General features: G+C 34.2%; 1 protein-coding gene across 1 annotated transcript in view; it reads left to right on the plus strand.

Annotated features, from left to right (window-relative positions):
• The window catches only part of PHF14 (PHD finger protein 14), a 155,596-nt gene extending 133,698 nt beyond the window's left edge, over nucleotides 1–21,898 (plus strand). Inside the window, exons 18-19 of the mRNA XM_085310574.1 lie at nucleotides 19,955–20,068; nucleotides 21,476–21,898. Coding sequence (XP_085166700.1) covers nucleotides 19,955–20,068; nucleotides 21,476–21,652 — 291 coding nt within the window. The 3' untranslated portion in view covers nucleotides 21,653–21,898. The remainder of the gene's footprint in view (nucleotides 1–19,954; nucleotides 20,069–21,475) is intronic.
• The last annotated feature ends 1,322 nt before the right edge of the window (nucleotides 21,899–23,220 follow it).

Genomic DNA, 23,220 nt, shown 5'->3' on the forward strand with positions numbered 1-23,220 from the left:
GTACTGGCATTCTTTTCTGTCGTCACCATAACCTCTGAAGAGACACTTTCCACTTGATTTTTAAAATTGAATTTTATAAAATTCAACTGATTTATCACTGCTGAAACAATAGAGCATTCTAAAAGTCTTTAAAATTTTAGAGACTGTTCTGCTATTTACTTGGTATTTGTTAGAATTTTTCAGCTACTGAGAAAGTGACTCGGTATTTGGATATGCAGGGGCACAGGCTATGCAAAGGTACTGTCATAAGGTACCTGTTAGCAGACTTGGATATTTACCCTTTCATGATACRGCTTTTCAAAATGGAAGATACAAAAAATCAAGACAGATTTATCCAGACAGAAGTATAATTTTTTTTGACTTGCTAGTGTCCCTGAACAGCTGGAACAATGTGGTGCTGAGTTTCACCAGGGGATTAATCAAATTGTCCTTTTGTAAGATGTGGAGATAGGTGTCGGAAATTAGCTGTCCACTGCAGTTTGGACATCAAGCAATCTTTTTTCAGTACCACTTAYATACAGTGGACATTCCAAGAGTGAATTCACTTACTTCAACTAAAAGAATATGTTCTTCATAATATTAGTAAAAATCTTCCATCTCCACTTCTTCTACATAAACAAAATCAAAGATAGTTTTTGCAATTTCTATTTTTTTTCCARGAAACTGGCACAGTACATACTAGGTAATTTTTTTTTTCAAATAATTTAACATGTAAATTAAGTAGGATTGATTAAATTTACTGCAGGGAATGTGTTAGTTTAAAGGTGCCTGCTGAAAAAAAAAAAATAATGTTTTCAGAAGTAAATCAAGTTTATGGGTTAGAATCATGATATATACTGTATTATGCTAGGAATTAATAAAATTATTTTTAAKTTTGTTATTATTTCTAATTTTAATTCATATAGAATTTTTAATGAGTGTACCTAAAGTCCCTATTGCACTTACAAATAAAGGCAATTTGATCTGTATTTGAGTGAGAATGTGATGAATCTGATGGATACTGAAAAACTGTCTTATGAGGACTCCTTGTGGTTTTCTTTAGTTACTTTGATATAGCCTTTTCATGAAGCTATACAAGGAAAATTCTCRGAAAAAGCTGTATTGCTCTCCATGTTTCAAGAAGATCTTTTTTATTTAATTTGTTTTATTCTATTTTGTGTTACAAATTAAAGCAAGATAGCTAATTAAACTACTTGCAAGTCATCCTTACTGTGAATATATTTCTAAAAAGCTTTGAGCTTTGTTTATGTGTTTAATCATTTTCAAACACAATTTTCTATGTGGCTTTTAGTTGGATGTTATGTATCCACTGCTTTGCTCAGATTTTCTCAGGCAGAAACAGCTCTGATACAAGGTTTTTTCTTTGCCCCCTACTGCTAGAGGRAGTAGTCTCTCCAATGGGTATGTAGACCTGGGAGAAGGAGAACTGCAGAGAAAATGCCATTGTTTGCTGCACTCCAACTAATCCATGGATGAATTGCAAGCCTGAGCTACCAGCATTTTCGATCTCTCTGTCACCCACTAAATCCAATTTTTGGTGTGTCACAGCAAAGTTTCTTGTAAGGATTATAGCAGCAAAATAGGATTGYGTTTTCAGCTTTTGCCGAGGAGACTATTATGTACTTTTCATTTCTTCAACTTTGTTCATCTGCTTTGATCCAATTTAAATCACTGTTATAGTGTAGATTTTAAAATTCCCCAACTATATCCTCTGTAGCTGTGTTGAGCCTTGAAAAAAATTAGTGAGTAAATTATGCTATTTCAATGGAGAGAGAGATTACAATGCATACGTAGCATACTATGGTATATATATTATAAGTTTTATTTCTAATTATGGTTTTAAATTGTAGGAACTCAGGAAAATTTGCTTATTGCTGACTTAACAAATAATGTGATTTTCTTTCAGATTTTACTAAACTCCTGCAGGCATCACCAGTATAAAGGATGTAATACAGAAGTAATAAACATATGCTTTAAGTTGTTATCTATCATAAGCATTGGAGATGCTTCTTCCTTTTTGCTCTTAGTAATCACAGGACTCTCCAGCAACTTAGTCAGTTTTTCCACCAATTTAATGTATTCCCATATTACCCCGCCTGTCAGATAACAGACAGACAGTGASTTTGCTGTAGGGCATGAGGGCAGCAGTTTCTATGCTGTTGCCCTCATGCCCTACTAGCTGTCACATTTATGGAATGGGTGATGCTCACTACTAAGGTCTGACAAGCTTTCTCATCTCAGAAACACTGTGGATTTTCTTATATCACATGAAAGCTGAAGTAAATCTAGAAGGTAGCCATTTCATTAACATTATCTATCTTCCCGGCAGAAGGAATGATCTGCACTTTCAGTATTKCCAGACCTTACCACTGTAAATCAGAAATTTCCCGGTAACTTTACATAACAATATGCAGAAGAYTTGTTATGTAGAACCTTATTTGAGATGAATTTAATAAAAATAAAATACAGGCCAAATCATTCCATATCATGATGTAGTAATATTCAGTAGGAATAGTCTGCCCATCTGTTCATTTTCTGCTATAAAGCTCCCTTTGTAAACATTAGATGTAGCTGTTCAGGGTTGTTTTCTAGTGCCTTCCTTTTTAAAAGTTCTGTGTAGAGTATCTCCTCAAATTTTAAAATTTTGCAAGGGACCTAGGCAGCAAAAAGTTTGAACATATATCATATTACAATGACTGTGCTGGTTAGGTTTCTATCTGTTCATTTTTATGTACAATCTATTTTGCAAAAATCTGCAGAGTGTACATGTCAGGTCATTATTTGATTACTGCAAGATCAGCTGCCTTGCCTGTAGACTTCTGTTTAGTTTGCTTTTATTTCATCTTTTTACAATATTGCACTTTTTTAGTGGATATAAATTGTCATGCATGTATGCATAGAAKTCTCGTCTAAACCCCTCTGGAAATAATTTCTGGAACTACAAATCCATGAGACACTAGCCYTGGCAAGTAATATTTTCTATACACCTTTTGCAGTGGAAAACAATCATGGAGTTTTGCTTATGTTCTGTTAGGCTAGTAGTCATTTGTTTGAGTATGTCCTGCTTTTACATAGGGAATAAGCAAATGTAATTGGACACTATATTAAAATATTGAATATAATGTTGGAAATGATCTTTTAGAAATAAATATAAAGTTTATAAAATTTAAATTTATAAAATATGAAGAGGGTAGTTAACAAGGCCTATGAGGAGCATAGAAGAGATCTCATCATGATTTGTGCTGTTTCATTTTTCTGTTATTTCTTTTTCTAAAACTCAAGAAACATCTTTATCACATATTTTCACACAACCGTGTTAAAAAAAGAAACATCAGGAGCAAAAAATCCTGATGTCAAGGTCTCAAAATTTAGGAAATACCAGAACCAAGTTGGTATGCTCATCTTTAAGCTCTGTTAAGGGTATGTATGAATACGCAGCCTTAATTTGTTGCTGCTCTTTTTTTCTTCTTTCTTTTTTTTTATAGGACTTCTGATTTATCTGGTTTAGCTGTTAGGGGGTTCTGAAAGAGATTATTTTGTGTTGAATATTGGAAAAAAAATACTGTCTTTAGACTTTGGAAGATGTGAAAAGAAAAATAATGATTTCAGGAACAGAAAAGAGGAAGATTGGCCTTATGCTTAAAGTAGTTGAGTTGTGGCTGGAAAATTGAACTTTATCCAGAGCTGCTGTTAATGATAGAAAAATTAAAATTTCAGACTTAAAAAAAGTTTGTTATTAATGTTATTAACTTTTTCTTCTTATTTGCTGCTGCCCAGCTTGGGTGCCTTGGCCTAAAGTGCAAAAATGCTGAATTCTCAGAGCTGCAGCTGGTTGTACTGTAAACTATACTTTGAAAGCATTAAGTGTTGTATGATGCTTAACCTGCTCCGGAAAATGCAGTCTGGAATATCACAAATTAAGTACCAAATCTAATATAAATAGAAATTTTAAATCTTAATCTACCTGTCTCTAGGCTTCSTCCTTATACAATGAGCATGCCCTATGCTATCGGGGCACCTTCTTTGGAGGACGCACCAGACAAGCAAGTGTACTGCCACCATGGCATACAACACTGCAACTCAAAAAATGAGAAAAGAGTACTACTGAAAAATCTACCTACTGATACAAGCAGAAAATAATATAATAGAAAAAAATTTAATCTTTATATGACACTTTTCAGGCTTACATTAGGAGATTTCAGTGGTTTACCGAACAACAAATTGCATGGTGCAACAAATTGCATAATGCAGTGACCGCATTTGCAAAGGCAAAAYCTGTTTTTACTTTTAGTTAGTGTACATATTATGACCTACTTTATAGTGAGTAAGGATAAACATTAAACATTTTTTGTGATTATAAAATTTAAAATTTTTTGAGCAGAGTTGAAAAATGCTACATAAATCAGATTTGGAATTGTTTTTGCGTGTGTAACGTATCAAAAGATTTTTATATATATATATATATGTATATATAAACATATATATGTATATATACACACACGCACACACACATACCACGTTATATATATATAAAAATACATATATAACACACGTGCACAAGCACACACACACACACACACACACACACACACACACACACGTGTGTGTATATATATATATAAAACAACTGTAAAATATTTGGTTGCTTTGAAACTGAAAAATATTTGGTTGCTTTGAAATCACTGTTGACTTTTTAGATTTGTCAGAAGTAGTGAGAAGTAGTGAGATGTTGGCACTGGAGTGAACAAGAGAAAATTATCCAGATCTGTAAAGCTGTGTGAGATTTTAGCAGAAGTCTTTGTACCACWTAGACCCTGTGTAGAGAACTTAATAATGCCAAACCTTGGAAGAAGAATGAATTTTACTATTAATATAGTCCAAAAAAAGGTGAAATTTCAGTGTACAGTAGATCTTATCACTTGATTGAAATATTTGCTCCCCAGGTACCATATTTAGAAAAATGAGTTGGCACAGTCCTTGTATTTTTTTTTTTTTTTCCTGGCAAGCAAGGATAATAAATCTATGTAATGAATAATTTATGCCATAAAATATTCCAAAAATAATCAGCCTTGAAATTAACTTAAGATGGGACTTGATTTACAAATAGAAGATAAACTCAGCACAGAGTTCGTTGGTGTTAAATCCCCCAAATAATCCAAATAATACACTCAGTTGTCAGAAGAAGTTTCCCATAGTATAGCTAGGAACTTTAGGCTTTAATGAAAAAAAGATTAAGCACTGTAACATACTTCTAGAGGAGATGTTTATTTTAAATATTTAATTCTTTTCCACATCAAAATCAATTCCACCAATTCCGTATACCCCATGTTATTGAATTCCAGATCCTCATCATGAACTTCCAGTGCTTGTACTTCTTATTAGATGCAGCGTAACTGTATCAATAAAGCAGGGTCAAAAATGGGCAATGCAGCATTCGTTTTCTTATAACCTTGTCTGAATAAGTCTTCTGATTGGTTACAGAGTGTGTAACCAGACAGCAGTTTAAATAAATTGAAATACGGGGATCTTAATCGTCTGCTTAATAGTATACAGTTGTTTCAAATGCAAAGACAGATTTCTAGTTCTGAAGCATCATAAAATGGCAGAGATGATGTCTGAGTGTTTAAAAAAAACAAAGGTCTGGTAAGCAGTGCAAAATACGTAATTTGTACTTTTATTAACTTTTTTGGAAAACACCACTAATCACAAATCTGGTAGAGCCTGTTTTCACAGTGGTCTTTTATGGGCATGTCCTTAGACAACTGTTAGGATTTACACTACATATAGCARTTTTAAACAGATATTGTTGCCACTAATGCCCCAGTTTAATGTTACTTGGATCAAAATTTATTTGGTTTCTGTTATTCATTTTTCTTTTGTCCCCTAACTTTATATATCCAGGAGGAGACTGAAGAATCCTCTTGCTACTTAACATCATTTATTCTTTTTACACAAACAAATATACAATGCAGCATTTTTTCAAAGTTGAAACTTTGCACACRCTTACAAGTTTTTTCTTAATAGACAGCAGCAGTACCATTTGATACCTTCCATAATGCTGTACATTTTCTGACAAAAGCAGAGTGAAAAAAATGTTCAAATACTACTAAAGAGAGTTTTACCTACTTAAAATAGCAATTCACTTGATGTCATTTTACACACAACTTATAGTACTTTTAAAATGAAGCAAATTATTTTTTCAAGAGGCCCTCATGAACCAGATTATTACTGAGGTGTTCCTGCTTTTCATAAATTGCCTTGACAGTTTTGCTTTATTGCAACTAAAAATGTACTGCTGAAGTAAGAATAAACAAGGGAGGCTGAAACTAGAAACAAGCTTGATCATTTTCACTTAAATTAAAATACTCATCCGTGTCTGATTTTCTGTGGAACGTTTACATGGCATCTAAAAGGTACCTGATTTGTAATGTACCAGACTTAAAAAATTTAAATCACAAAGTAATGATTATGCATCTTTAGTGCACCTAATCTAAATATGTGCAGTCTACTGTTTAAATATCTGAGCCTCTAGTGTAGATGTGGTTTAGTTCAGATAGAATARCTCTGCTGCCTTCCCCTTAAGGTAGTGATTAAGGAAGCAAAATCTCTTCACTGGGCAGCTGTCAGGAGCACCAGTGCTACTCTTGTCTTCCTTAGGAGATACTTCTAACAAAATCTGCTTAAAACTATGGTTTATCTGTGAAACAACTCTCCTGTTGAATTATAGTGTATACTTCCTGAGCCTTGACAAAATGAATTTACAGCCTGAGTTGCCCACCGCTATACTGCTGAGTGGCAAGAAATCTCTGCTGGGAGAAACCTGCAATTGGGAAAAAATCCAACAGGCAGCTAGCGTCATGTCTGAAGTAAAACCACTAAACCTCATTTTATGCTAACACAGGATGAGAGAATAAAAAATGAGAGTACTTTCTCAGTACCAAGCACCACCCCAGGACAGGAAGAAGATTTTATAACTCCCCTTTGRTATGCAGGAATGAATAGAATCTACTTTAAAGTGTGGAAGAGGGTTAATCCAAAAGCAATGTCTGGGAACCAACAGGAGAAATGCTTACTCCTTAAGGGATCTAAAGGCTTTCTCTTTCTTACTTTTGAAAATCAAGCCTCTAGATATTTACAGCTGTAGAGTAGTATTGTGACAGAGAATTTTWAAAATTGAAGGTGCTGTACGGGAATATAAAAGACATGGAAATAGTAAACTTAAAATAGGTTTTCTCAGTAAATAAATTGAATTCAGAATGAAATTGAAAATAGCAGTATATGAAAGTTGTCAAAAGTAGCTGCACAAGCATTTTAGATTATACCACTAAGATACATTCAGATCTAATTTTCCAATCCAGTTGTCTTCTTATTTGCATATTTCCTAAAATAATGAGTTTTTAAACTGAGTGCTGATACTTAAAGGCTTCTTACTGACAATGGAGTAATGAACAAGTTTACCAATAAGTTGTAACTGACTATTACTACTTTCTATTAACAAAGATAGATTGTCTATTAGCAAAGACTGATTGCAAATATTGAGTTTTATTTACTTAATTAGTAGAACATGTTGATTCCTAAAGTGTCTGAATAACATGTGAGTGAAAATTTTGTATTTTAACTTTCTGAGCCTTGATTAACTTTCTGGTTTAGATACAAGCTGCCAGTAAGGCAATATTAAAAAACAGATACACCGTGCTTAATCTTTTCTGAGTTCAATATTCATATGRATTTGAAGTTTCTGAACAGAAAGCATAAGCGATGAACACTTTGGAATTACATAAAACAAAGGGAACCCTGAGAAATGCGGTGGAATATGTAGCTGTTTTAGTGGCATCTCAGTCCAACTGCATATGTTTTATGTAGGACCAGAGAATCAGTAATTAAAGAAAAACTATATATCGTAATTCTACACAGCTAGTCCAACTTTATTGTGCTGCAAATTATGTTAGCACATAATCATATTCCCTATGAGAAAGAAAGAATTAGATCCTAAGTTATTAGTCTCTGGATAGGGTCTGAACACAGTGTCGTAGCTGCCTAACTAACCACTGAAGTTTGTGACCAAACACTTCACTTTAAGTAATGTGTCACTCATCAGTGTAAATTACTGATGCTGCCAGGGAAAATCTAATCATACTGAACCAGGGAGAGAAAGGAAAGGGAGAAAGAAACCAAAAAAATACCATTTTATAAAGTGCTAAGCAAGTTCAGAATTGTAGCAGAGTGAAGATTTGCTTTTTGTAGTAGAGTTAGATAGTGGTTGTGAGGTTTCGTCTCCGTTCTCAAATAGAGATTCTCTTAGTGCCGGCCACATTTAATCACATTTTGCAAAAGACAGCTGGGCATTGCTGATTTGTGCTGTGTCAGCTGCTTTCTGTGCAAAGGAGGAGAGTGTCTCATCACTCGAATTTTAACATTCTTTAGCAGAAAAAAACATTCTTTTAACATTCTTAAAATTGGCTTAGCAAATAGCTTATGTGGGAAAATAACTGTAACTGCATTATAATTAGCTCTACCAAGAAAGTGAACAAATACTATGTGCAATTTTAAGGTGCTTTTGAAAAGATTTTCCCAAAACCTTTAAAATGTATGTTGTTAAATTCTGACAGCAATTAAGTTTATCTCAGATTTTTCAGTAAATGTGTCTTTGGTAACRGTTGAAAATTATTATATGGTTCAGTGGTTTGAAACACCTTTAAGCATGTTTGGAAAGTCTCAAGTATGTTTCAGCTGCTTTGGAAGGCTCAAAGCATCAAACAGTACCAAATATTTTCATATTTAGAAAGCCTTGGAATCTGTAGATATCAAGATTTTCTTATAGTTACTAATCTCTTGAAGACTGAAGGGCAGGTGATACCCTTTCAARTGTGGTTTAAATAGACAAAGAAAAGCAGTGTCAAAAAGGAAATAGCAAGATAACTCAGTATTTATGGAGGGTAAACAAGTGTGCTTAGAGCTGATTAATCATATTACATGTTTATTTTTGGAAAAAGAAGAGCATCAGCAGATTCATGCAGCCACTGACATGATAAATATTAAACATGTAACCAGTCTTGTGCAATAAATAAGGATATCTTTCAAACACTTACTAATATTCGCAAGTATTTTAGAAAAGAAAGCAGAATGGGTAACAACAACTGTGCACAAATGGAAAGCATGGTACACCAGCAGTTCAGTAAAACTTTATGATTTGAATGAAAAATGTTCAATTCAGTACTTAATGCATGCAAAGAAACTGATCAACAYGTACTTCTACAACTGCTTTAGTAAACTTTTTGGGGAAAATATTGTGCATTAAGTGAATGTACAATTTGCCCTGCTGCTTCCTACTAGCAGATAATATCTCCATTGCTTGTTCAGGATGAAAGTATTGCAGAAGGCAAAGCAATTTCAGAACAAAATTATATTCTAAGTAGTTTTTTTATATTGTCAGTGGTAAGTTACTTTTTGAAGGTTATTGTAAAGTGTCTGTGTCCTTTTAATGACAGCTTAAAGAGTCTTCAGTATCACCCACATTTAAAGGCAAATTACGAGAAAATACAAGAAGTTTGAGATTTGGGAAATGTGATTTATTAATCTGTCGTTAACTCTCTCACTGGAATGACCTAGAAACGTCCTGTTGTTTATGTATTTTCTGGGTAGAGCTTAGATAGTGACTGTGAAGTGTTCTTTGAGATAAAACACTAAAGTATTCGGAAGTCAGTCTTTACCCTTTCTCAGGTGCCCTAGCTACTTTACAATGAATCATTTTGTCCAGTGAATCATTCTTCCATGTGAAGAGAGCTACTTCAGCAAAAGACTAGCCAGATGGCTTAAGCAATCTCTTGGGAAATATGATTTTGAACCCTCTTAAGAGGAGAAGGGAAGTGAACCAGGATCTCCCTGTGATGGTCGAATGTTTTGACCAATGGATTTGGGGCAACAATCAAACCATTCTCGTAAAAGTATGGCATTGCCTCTCCCTCTCTCTTCTGCCTCTCTCATGGAGTGCTCTCTCTCTGTCCTTTTTTTTTAATTAAAAAAAAAGAGGGAGGTACTAGTTTCTAGACCCCAGAGAGCATTCAATGTAGTGTATCTCAAGAGGAGTAAAGGAACTCATGATAATCTAAAAGTAATGCTAATGAATTCTGAATAAAGATGATATTTAAAATATGGTATCATTCTGAACGTCCCTGAATTGTGGTGTGCTTATTTTCATGGATCTTAACCTGAGATATCTTAGTGTGCATTTATGTTAGCGTTTTACTTAAAATAGGGAATACATTTTCAAAGCAAATCACGCAATTGCCACCAATTACTACTATTTGCTTCCCGTTCTGGATCAGTCTCAAGAGTGTGCAAACTGAATTCCTTTGAACGGACACTAAAGCAGAAGATTTACTCCAACTGYTAATGGGCATTCAGTCACCCTGACCAAACCTAGGAAAATCCTTGCAACATGTATAGTGTGACTGACAGGTCTTCAACAGTGACTGTTTTACCCAGCAGCACTGTTCCTATAGCACAGTAATTACCTTTTGATCTTGTCAGTAGAAAGGTGCCACTAAAATTTACATGCAGCAAGTCAAATTGTCCAAGTTTATTTTTCTGGATCCAGCTCATAAATATTTTAACTTTAAATATCAGTAAACAAATCAATTTTTCACATAAATGTATGCAATATTTTGCTGGGATTTTTTGAAGCTAGCTTGTAAATGAAATTCAGGCTTGTTGGACTCAGATATTTTCAAACCAAGAGTACATGTTTTTATTTCTTGAAAAACCCTATTCTGTTGTTAAATCAATCTTCCCTGTTTGTTATTTCTGATAGTTGTTTTTGTTTGGAAAATGTGAATCTTCTTTGTCATCTTGCCAGCTAGACTGATTTTAGTAGTTTACTATTTTGTGTAGTTGTGTATGCTGTACTCTTCAACACACAGCATTGTCTACACACTGGGAGTGAGCTTCAGTCTTGGAGTACCACCTTCCAGGGATAGATTTGACTTGAAACATGGCAGGTCTGCTTGATGCAAGAGAAGCCTGGGCAGTAATTATGAAATACTGTTCCATTTCTAAAACACGCTGCCTACTCGCTTGTACAGTGCTCACCATTCAGGGGTTTCTGGTTGCAGTGGGAGGATAAATACTTTTAAGTTAGATACGTACGTTTTATGGAGATGTGAATAAGCGACATCCAAAGAAAACTGTCTTGACATAAAGTCTTGGCATTCTTAGGTTTGCTGTATCAAAGGGATATTTGTCTTCTTGTTTCATTGACTACAAAAGTTACTTCAGCCCTATTTTGATGTGAGATATTTTATGGAGAGATTTTGGATATCAGTAGCATCTGAAGAATTAATACACAGATACATACTTCTAGGATCTTAAATTCTATAATTTGTATATTTTAATACAAGCACTGTATACGTATTTTTAAATGAAAGAAACAGGTCACAATGTTATTTAAGCAATTGTAATTAAGAGTAAGGGGGTTGAGGTGTCTTTTACACATCTGAAAACCATAGAAAGGACTTTCATCTGGTAGATAAAATCTGAAAATAATCCAGGGAAATATTCATTCCTCTTAAAACAAAGTTCAGCCATTTCCAGTTAATTCCTCATCATTCTATATATCATTTTCAGTGTTTTTAATTAGTGAAGAAAGAGGAATTTCCAGGGCTTTTTGAAGAGGCTTTAAAATAGCAGCACTAGTTTTGACCTTTCGGTTCCTGTAGACTCAGCAAAAGATGGCTGATTAATGTCACATCTTAAACTATGTCAACTGGACTCTTCATTACCTTTTTATTAAACAGCCCATTTTCAATGTAGCTCAACTTGATAGAATAGAATATCTTTTTGGTTTAGGTGGCTCCTTTGTATTAATAAGAGTATGTCTATTAGCAATTTTAAGTTACATGGGAGGTTTCTTTAATTATCRTACTGAAGCATTCTACTGATCAGTGTGAATGAAAAAATCAGGGGCTTCCATGAAATAGGCTTCCCAGCTTGCTTATTTGCAGCCCAATAAATGATATCTGAAAGATTTTTTTATTTGGCACATTTTGATGTGACACAGAAGTCTGAAAAGCAGAATATAAGAAATAAGCTTTTACTTACATCGACTAATTTTTTCATATATATATTTATAATCTTGAACTAATTTTTTTTGTTCTGCTATATTAATTTAGAATAAAATATTTTAAGAAAAGGAGATTGAGGAAAAAATAATGAGACTGCAGAAAGGATCTTGGAAGGACTTAGAAGGACATGGAAGAAAATGTGTGTACACATACATTCTTAAGAGTGAGAAAATTCCACTTGGGGAAGTACGTGATATCCCTCATAGGAGAGAGTAGAGCGAGGAAAAATATAGGGTCCTGGCCAAGTAAAAAGATGAATGTGGAGGGCACACAGAGCCCTTGCGTCAGAGCAGGATAGAATGCTTATAGGAAATCTGTGAAGAACAGGCAGATAAGTGGGTGCCATATAAGGAAAGTTTAGGGAGCTATGAAACTTATGTAATAAACTCCGACTGAAGAAATGATATAGTGTGCAATCCCTTTATTTCATCTTGTTGCTGGAAAAAAATGCTCTATATGGGGAGAGCTGAAAACCAATCTTGATTTAGTAAGTAGCCTTTGACGGTTTTGTGATGGTTTTGGCGATCTCACATTTTAATATCACTCTGTTTTATATTATGTTGGGAAAATTTGGACTTCAAAGAGTTGAAAAGCAAGAGTCAGTGCTCGCAAAGATGTAAGAAACTAAATAAATATTACTTAAAGGACATCTCATTTTTTTTTTTAATATATATATATGTGTGTATGAATATGCTGACCCTGTCTTGAGAATTAAGTTAGATGGGACAATTTAAAGCTTTGTTCCAACATCTGACAGACACATTCTGCATGCTGATGCATAACATCTAAAAATTGTGTGCTCAGAAGAAAGCCTTTTCTAAGCTACATTCTATTTTTGGCAGAATAAAGCAGCTGTTTTTTGGAGCAGAGATCTTCTCAAGTGCTCAATCTTGTAGCACAAGTTAAGCATTAGCACTGTGAACGAAGTTTTTGTTTGTTTTTCCCAGTCCATTGAAGTGGAGTAAAGCAAACTGCTTGGCCATAATTTGTGTGACTGTACAGCTTGACCATGAGAGGTGGAAGCAAGTTTGCTGTTCTGCTTTGTTGCTAAGTTAATAATACTATATTCCTAAATGTAGTCACTTTGGGCTTAGCAGTCCAAGACCTTGGAACTTTGGGGACAATTTAAACATGAAATATAATAAGCTAGAAGAGTTTGCTTAGAAAGGTGGAGAATTCAGTCCAAAGAGAAGTAGGAAGAGTACAGTGACTAATGGAAATAAAATATATGGGTTAGAAGGGGGAAACTGATTCAGGTTCCAGAGTTCGATGAATAATGATACCTTCAAATGGTACCTTGCTGTTTTCTATTTCCATTTGCGTACAATAAAGTTGGAAGAATGAACATGAAAAGCATTATTTTGAGAGCGCTCTTTCTACCTTTAAATATATGTAAATGAATGGGTCCTTTTGTTTGCTTGAGCTTTTTTTGCCATTTGAAGCTTCCTGGATGCCCTTGCTCTGTGACCCTGTTTCCTTTCATGCTTTGTTCAAACACTTTTAATACATTATCAGCAATAGTAGCAGCCTTATTTTAAAACAGCACTTAAGGTAGACGTTCAGTCTATGACACATGGAACTGTTGGTAGATTTCAAAGTTGTAAGCTTGCTTTATCAGTGCTGCAATTTGTAGGTTGAAAGGATAATACAATTACAGGTAAACAGATTGGTGTTTAGTGGAAACTTGTAACTTTATTAGTTTCCATGTAATTGAAGGAAAAAAACGGTGTGAGACTAAAGAAATCTAAATAAGTTTCTATATTTGGAAAATGGAGAATTATAAAAAGATTTTCTTTTGCTTCTCTCTTTAAAGGAAGGCAGACTATTTTGATAACTTTAGGTTTGTTTATTACCTGAACCAAAATAGTTTGAGTCARCTGAGAATGAGACCCTGTTAACAGTGTATAAATACAGAAGTTATTCTCCTCTTCTCCAGGGAGAGACAAAATAGCCAAAAATGTACAAGAAGAGTGAACAACGGTATTACTTCTGTGGTTAACAGTGGAGGAGATTAGCATGTGTGCGGCAAGGGTTGTGTTTGTAACTTCGTATCTGTGGTGGCAGGASAGGAAGAAAGGAGACTGTCAGATGTTAATTAAAAGCAGGATGAAGAAAATGTCAAAAGAAGGATAGGAGGAAGAAGGGAAATTTTGCAGACCATGTGGAGTGTGACTTAGAAATTTAAAACCTTTAAATTTAAGAATTTAATTTATTACCTTATTAGCTAACCTAGGGTGAGATCCTGGGAAAGACAGAGTGATTGCTAGTTCTCACAGGTATAAGCAGGTTGAGATAAACTGTGAATTCATCCTAGAGGAATTTGCCTTAGTTTCCTCCGAACTTTGTATAAAACTGCAGATATTTTGTCTTCAGAGATTTTAAGTTATTCTGACTTAGATGTCAAAAATACTTTCAAAGTACACACTTGGGCTATAAGAGCGAATAAAGAAAGGTAGGACTGTTCACCTCAGAAAGAGTTGTGGGCTTCTGATCTAAAGAGGGACCCTGGGTCAGATCACTAAAGCTTTTCCTATGTAGTAGTAAAAATGAGACTCAGTGAGACTAGAAGCATTTCAGCATTTCATCACAAATGTGCTTATTTTTTGCCATAGTCCTTCAGCCTTAAGAAGCTGGCTTCATGTTTCACAGAGAGCTTTTATTTTCTTCTTTTCCTTATGTAAGTCTAAAGACAGACAAATATTTCTGCTTTAATACTGTTGAAAGTCTTTGTTAGTAACTTTGGCTTCCAACTCGTTACTGCAGTCATGTTTTCAGAGCCTGGCATAAGAGATAAACCCTTTGCAAATGAAGACAGCATCCATTTTCCTTCCACCTCAGGCCACACAGAATTGATTGGGGTAATAAAATGACGGCACCATGTAATATACTGACGGCTCTTTAATTTGAAAACTAGTTCCAGGCTGATTTAAAGCTTGTTTAAAGCTAATTTATGGCTTGTGTAGTTTTCAACTGGACCAAGGTAAAGGATATGTAAGAAGTGATGTAGAGTTAACATAATATATTCAAATTTGTCACGTTGAAATCATTTATAAAGGGAATTTGGTTTTCTGGATTGGTTTGTTTGGATTTTTTTTTTTGTTGTTCTGTTTTATTTCATAGTAGCAATGGCAGAAAAAAATAGCTGATATTTGGCTGGTATAAAAATTGTAAGACAACATTTTTCCATCATCTTTATTCAAAAATAACTTCTTAGGCTTTCTAGCAAAGTATTGTAAGTTTACCTTTATTTTATGCATCAACTTCATTTTCTTCAAAATAAGAGGCTATGTCAAGCTTCTGTTTGTTATGAGTTAATGTCTGTTATGACTTTTACATAGATGAGGAAACARTTATAGTATTTTGTTACCATAATGTTTCCTACAAATATTGCATTTGAAAGTGATATTTGAGAATGCTGTCATTTTCACTGTGAAACCTTTTATGGTAAGGGTTGAAAGTTACATGTATTTAGATTGTTTTATATTGTTTTTAAAACTTAGCCTGCATGTGTTTGTGCTTTGTGATTTGTGTGTTTATATACTTCTAAACACACAATACATACATACACCACAAAAAACTATTTTTAATTCATAATATTTGTGACTGAATACATTTTAAAAAATAATACATATCTTCGTATATGTATTGTTCTTGTGTTTGTTTTTAAGTCTGTTCTTTAAAAAATAAAAAGTAAAAATAAGTCCTCAGATAATCAGCATAGCATAACATAAAATGTAAATATTATCCCTCTAAATCTATCACTTTTATATAGCTCAAATAAAATCCACATCTCTTCTAGATATTCATTATTTCTGCATGCCCTATTGATTTTTCAGTTTATTGTATCGGTGATACTTCTGCACAGTGAAGGATAAAACTAAAAGACCAATGTTTGCTTCTATTACAGTAGATGCAAATAGAAAATATACCAAATGGGATGAAGGGGAGGAAAGAAATGAATATTTTGAGGGAATTGCATCCACACTTACATGGAGTGCAAAGACGTCTCTTAGAAGATTTATCCAGAAGTCTGATAGAGCTGGATACACCTTTGATTTCCTACCTCCTACCATTCGTTGTCAACTTTGAGCTCTGCTGACCTGAACTTAAAAAACAAAACAAAACAAAATAAAAACTGTGCTGAGGGTCTAAGACTCAGAATTTAACCAGCTATGCTTTTGTGTCCCCTGCCAAGAAGGGTCTAAGACTGGTGCCAAGACTCTAGCAAGCAAGTCCCTCCCAGGACTAGAAGATCTGATTTGTTACTTATTTGTGTCAACATGTAATTCAAATACTATTTTTTGCAGAAGTGTGATTGATTCAAGTTAATGCAATTGTGATATCTTAAACTGTGTGAATATTTAGGTAATATAAAAAGAGCCACAGCTGGAAACAGAACTGTTTCCTTGCATGAGCATGATAGTATGTCTACTTGTATTTCATATTTCCTCTTTTCTTCAAGGTTTTATAAGTCCAAGAAATGTCATGTTCTAGAGCTTTGATCAAAATCAGAATTTTACAGGAAAAATGTAATTACTGAACCTTCAGAATGTATGTGTTTATGTCACACTTATATTTCCCTAACTAATCAATATATTTTCAGGAGCCTGGAAATACCATTTACATAATAGTGGTTTCTTTTCATAATTTGTTAATTAATGTAATTAAATACTGTGGTTCATTAGAAAGTTATCTATTGGTCTATCTGTCTGTCTGCCTATTCAAAATGCAGATATGTGGCCTTCCATATATAGGCTAGAAAATATAATAATGTTACAATGAAATTGGAAGGGCATAAGCACCAAAAAAGATACATATTAAATAGTTCAATTCATTGTGTAGCTTACGTATGTGTATACATTACAGAAGTAGTATGTGTACATATTACAGGAAAAGTCATGTCCGTTGTTACAGGTGAGGCCTTCTGGTGTCATGTTTGTTATGATACAAGGCCATGTAGAAAGAAAGCAGAGGTATCTTTGCAAAGTCAGTCTGGTATATTGTGATATAAATAATATTTAGGGAAGCCAAGAAAGTAATTTTAATACTGTTTGTTTTAAAGTACTTTTTTCCATTTAACAGTAAAAACATACAGTAAAAACATTGTTTTAGATCAATAGTATAGATTTTATGCCTTWCCTTTACAAAAATAAATAATGGTGATTTTTTTTCAGTTTATTTTATTTGTCTGAATATCAGCTGACGTACTAGAATTCTTACTAGAACTATTGCCCATTTGGTCATGTACTCGTTAAGCACTGAGAATAAGCTTTACAAAAACTTTCACTTGCACCTTACAGCATTTTTACTATTCTACCTTACATGGATGGATCGTATTCCACTTACTGAATATATTCAGATCTGAAAACCGTACTTCACATGTTGCTTATCTGGCTCAGAATGACACCGAGTGACTCTCATACATATGTTCAGTTCCTATTCTGTTTTCCTAAGAAGCGACAGCAGTGTGAGAAAAGATAATAAATCCATGTAATTGAAATGAGAGGATTATATTCTCACATCTCTTTATGAATAATAAAGTATAATTCATTTCCATCTATCTCCTTAAAAATGGAAGCCTTACATTAGCTAGTTGGTCCTTAAGAGAAGGATGGCGAAGCTGCTTTGGAAGAAGACATTCTAGACCTGATGGGGGAAGAGAATCTGTGTAGTGCTGGTGCTGTTGAGACAAATATAGGAATATATGTTCACGAAGTAACAGTTTTTCAGACCATTTTTGAAGACCATTATTTATTAATTACCTCTAAAAAAATACGATTTAAAAATGTTGCCTTCATTATCTGGCCACAGGTAATAGCAGTGTAATAAAAACATTCTTAGCAGAATTTAAGGCGAGAAATCACCTGAACCAAAGAATCTAGACAAGTTCATCATTTTTCTCTTAACAGAAATGGCCGTTACTTTTATTTTTGAAAGTAGCATAGAAGAGCTTCTGGAAACATACTGTGATGATAAATACACGCCGATGTTTTAACTTTCTAGTCCTCAAGGAGAAAGCAAAGTAATACTACTCCGTACTCATAGAGTCAGCTCTTGGCTAACKGGCCCAACAACAAGAGATAGTCTAGTCAGCATGGTTAACCAGGACGCCCACCGAGGAGGCCTCTGGGGGGAAGGACGTGCTCCCTGCGTCAAGCCAGCTCTGCTAGGGCGCGGTTGGGATGAACAGGGTGCAGTGGTCACTGGAGGGGCTTCCAGCGCGTGGGGCTTTTGTACGATCAGCGCTGAAGAGTCAGATTGTTATTAGCACTATGCCAGAAATGTTTCTCCTGTAGTTCACCATGTTGAGCCACCACATTGATACTCTTCTGCGTATCTTTGAGTTAAGGCAAAAAATAGTGCCTTATTATTCCTGTCATAGAATTACGTGAGATGGTGGCTCTACCAAGGGGTCTCATTTTGCCATCTCTTCTACGGATCCAGTGTTTGTGACCATAAAACACATCAGTGAAATGGCAGTTTAGACTTGGTTGTTAACTGAAAACTGCCTTTTTTATAAAGTCTTCCTGCTACTGAACCTTAAACTTAAGATGGTAGACTACAGAACAGGATGGAATATTTTGTTTCTAAGATATAAGGAGGAGTTGTAACAAAAAGGGCATAAAGAGCTGTGTTTGGAATAAGTTCAGAGGCATTATTTTTACAAGGATTCAACAGAAAATTTATATGAAATAAGGATGCCAGGGTATGCCCCCTCCAGGCCCAAAGAGATTTTTCCTGCTTTCTAACCTCCAATAATGGCTCCATGTAGTAATTCTTTTAATAATTCTTATGGTCTTCTCTGTGATTCTTAGTGCAATTTAGTAATGGATGTTGGGGCATAGCATTCACCCTTTGCCCATCAGATATTCAAAACATATTCATTGGGCTAAGCTGCAAATGCTGAATGTTATCAGTAAGAAATTTGAGTTTATTTTTTAGAGATCATTATGTTCAAAAACTTAATAATGAGCTTTGCAGCTTGCAGTTTCCAAAAGTGTAATCTTGATTTCCTTGCAATTAATGACTCTAGAGAGAAAGAAAGTGATATATCAAAAGCACATATTCTGCTTACTAAGCAGTGACATCTGAAATATCTTCCATAATGAGCACTACAACAAGCACAGCAGAGATGGGACCGATTAGTAGATATTTTTCTCTGTAGTAAAATATCTCAGTCTGTGCAATTATCAGAACCATGATATGAAGTAGGGGAGATATTAAAGGATTTTTTTATTTTGACTGATCTGTTCTAGTGATGTTGCACTGGAAAGTCAATGTAAAAGTAATTTAGAAAATAAAATGTAAACTACTAAAGTGTTTGTATTTTACTTATTGTAGTGTAAAATTTGCTAATAGAGCACCAACTAGGTGTGCTAAGTTTGCTAACTTAAGCAGTTTTCTGTGCTATGTCAGTTTATAGTGATCCACAAAATACATTTCTGTTGAGCTGTTCTAGCATGATCCCCACTGTTTGCAGAGTCTTCCATCTTGAAGAAGGGGAATGAAAATTTAATTTTCCCTTCCTTACAGTTCAAGAGCAGGGGAAGGTATGGGCAAAACAAGCATGTTTATTCAGAACTTTACAATTTTGAAATACTATATAACTGTTTGTTAAGTCTTATAATGCTTTTATGAAGGAAATATTATTTTTTAAGATAAAATTTATGATGGATGTATTTGCCTCTGGAGTAAAAGAAGTTGCCTGAGGTAAAAAGAGTAGAGTTTTAGAACTCTCTCGGTGCTTAGAGCACAGTTTCTCTAAAAAGTCTCTTTTTCTTGGAGTACCACATCAACACACTGCTGAGGGGTCTATTTGTCTCTATTGCCCTCAGGACTCCGAACCGTCAAATGAGGTGGTCTCAGAGGCCCCAGGTAATGTGGTACCCTCTACCTCAAGAAGTAGCTCTGAAGAGCTGGTATCGGTGGCACAGAAACGTCCAGAAGAGGTAGGACATTCTGTGTCTATTCTATTCCAAGATTAACTGTTGCGGAATGTAGATTCGCCTCTATTTTTCATGCCTAGCGTTGTTTTACTCATAGCAGAGACTTTTAAAAGCTGAACCTCAATCTTATCCTCCCATATCAACAACACCTAAGACCATGGTAAATTTTAGGGGCTTTATTAATGGTACCTATAAGCCGAATACGTTCCATCTACTACTTTTTTAATAGTATTTCTTAGTATCAGTGATTGGGAAAATARTTTAGCTTGTTTCTGTCTCTCACATACCCAAGATGGTAATGAGAATTCCTTTAGATTCTGCCAAATTAATTTTTACAAGACTGAARAGTCAGAAGTAGAGTCTTTACGTAGACATACAGGTAACTGTAAAGCTTTTATCAAATTTCACTAAAGTTAAATATAGCTAACTCCTTGCCTGTACAAAGGAAAAGCCCTTGATAATTTTACTATGCTTTTTTTGTGTGCCCTTGTTTTCCAAAAGGTTATACTAAATGCTAAGGATTAGTCTGTTTATAAGACCAGACTCCTTGTTGCTGTAAGAAAAAGTATTAATTTGTAMGTTAGTCCCAGAATACAAGTTATTTAACTACCAATATTACTTCATTACAGTGCCATTTCATTAGTTTTCTAATGTAACTTTTAGATAATTAGCAATCACCTTCTTGAGTTTTCTCTTTTCTATTGACAGTCTTGTCACTTTGTCCAAATAAGCAGAAAGTCTCAGTGAAGGGCCGGGAGAATTCTTAAGATTATAGATTAAGACTGAATAGGTACTTCACTTATTTTGGAGCATCACCACATGTTGCAAGAAAGTTTATTGCATCTAAGCAGTCCCCAGGATGGAGTAATATTAGTTATTAATAATACTTTTGTGTATTCTTGAATAGCAAAGGGAGCCTGGTCTATTGAGGTCATTGATTCTGGCTCCTAAGTCTCAGCATTACCAGTTTATCTCAATAATTTCATTGATGCTTCTACTCTTTACAGATATTTATCTGCTACTGTTTCCACTGGAGAAATTAAAATTGAGAGCACAGATGATACTTAAAAGCAAAAGCAGAGGAAAAGTGCTGCAGAAAAAGGAATGAAACATGATTAGTTAGTAAAAGGAGAAAGAAGAGAAGATGTGTATAYGATTTTTGCCCTTGCGGAATAAAATCTTCTAAACTGTGGAGGAGAGAGAGAAAATTTTAGAGAACTGAAAGATGAAAATACACCTTTTGAATTTTAGTAAATAACTCAGTAGTAATTTATGGTGAAACTGTTTTGCTGAAGACAGGGGCATAAAGTATTATATATGTTTTATAAAAGAATGAGAATTTGTCCAAAGATGGTTTGTACGGGAACAGAGAGAGGTGAGTTAGAGGGAGTTTTATGGTTGGATTTGCAGGGAACCTTGAGAGGAGAGCACCAGTATGCTGAATTTCCAAATTCAGATCCTACCATGAAACAAACAGTCTTAAGTTACACATTGGTAAGTCAGTACGATAAACAAGTATTTGTGAATTACACCTTAAGAAACAGATCTTTAACAGAAACAAAAAGTTTTTGCAGAGTTTTACTTTAACTAATGCCTTCTAAAATTTTCCTTTCAGTAGCATTCTGATACATCTGTCCCGTAAATTAGGACATTTCAGGAGAGAAGCTTAAGGAAGGCAAAGTAGCTACTAGACTAAGGTCTCCACCTAAAAAAGGTGGAATTGATGGGAGATTATCAAAAACAGATACAGAAACTGATGTTCAGAAAGGAGTCGGAGTGCTGTAAATGTGAGGAGAGAACAGATTATAGTAGAGAAAGTAAGGAAAAGCCTAAGAGTTACTATGTTAGTTTATGTAAACCTTAAYTTTTTTGTGCTTTGTGGGTTTTTTTTGTTTATTTTTTTGCTTTTTGGGAGGTCTTAGGCCAGTCTAAACCTCACACTCAGTTACTTCTAGTTTTCACCAATTTTAACTTCATATGATGTTATTTGTTCACTCAGAGGAGGCCTTGTATTGCCGTTCAGTTATTCATTCTAAAAGAAATGATGGCTGAATTTCCGATTTTACTTTGTCTGTGACTGCCAGTAATAAGTAGGAGAATAGTACGATATCCATCCTGTTACAGTCTCTCTTTCAGCCTGTCTTCTTTAAAATCAGATTTAACTCAGATTAGCATATAGCAAGCTACTGTAGAAATAATTTGCATGTTGGGTATTTAAATTTTATACCCATTATTATTTTGTACCTTTCAAAGATTCAAAAAAGTATGTATACACATTGCTATATTGGTAAGCAGAAATGCTTTGGGTTGAAAAAATAACAAAACTGTGTTTTAAGTTTAAAGGAAATTTTATTCTGTATTTCTGTGCAATCTTGAATTAATTTAATTTAATTTGTTTAGTGATGAGTGCTGTTTGGTATCCATACTAAAATAAGAAAGTTACTTGTGTGGTTGGTTAGTTCATATTATGTATGTTTATTATCTTATTTGAGAAGCAGCATGCAACAGTGTAATTCAAAAAAAATTTTTTTTTGAAAAAGTGGGCCGGATGTATGCAATCCTAATTTCAGTCATTCGGTTAGATTTTCTTAACAGTTTCTTAGAGAACTGTAGAATAATACTGTTTTTCAAAAAAATTTTTACAAGAATATATAATTTGTTGGTCTCTTTCCAGCAATAATACTGAATATCAGAATTTTGTCTCAGTCATTTGAAAATTCAGTACTGCACTGTTGTCCTGATTCAGTGTATTGAGTATCTATGGTATCACACATTTTCTAATGTGAACTGATGAAAGACGAATTTTTGGACATTTTGATTACTTAAGATACAGAATTTTCAAAATGTTTTAAATATACAAATACACTTGTTTGAAAACACTATAAAATTGTTTGATAAAATTAAAATGATGAGAAACTWCATTTATTGACCCTCTGTTTTGTGTGGTCGCTTTCATTGTTCAAGTGGTAGTTGCAGTATATTTGGTAAAAATATTTGTATCTTTTTTTTGTCTTCTGTAATGCAGAGTCACATTGAAGAAAGTGGAAGTTTGGTGTTAAAATAGTTTGGCCTTCCTTTTCTTATATAATAACTAGAGAGCAAGAATCATGGGCTACAATTTGATTTCTCATAGGTAGCGCTTTAATCTGCAGGGA

This window comes from Rhea americana, unplaced genomic scaffold (assembly GCF_003343005.1).
Source record: "Rhea americana isolate MKP2758 unplaced genomic scaffold, rheAme1 scaffold_32, whole genome shotgun sequence".
Taxonomy (NCBI): domain Eukaryota; kingdom Metazoa; phylum Chordata; class Aves; order Rheiformes; family Rheidae; genus Rhea; species Rhea americana.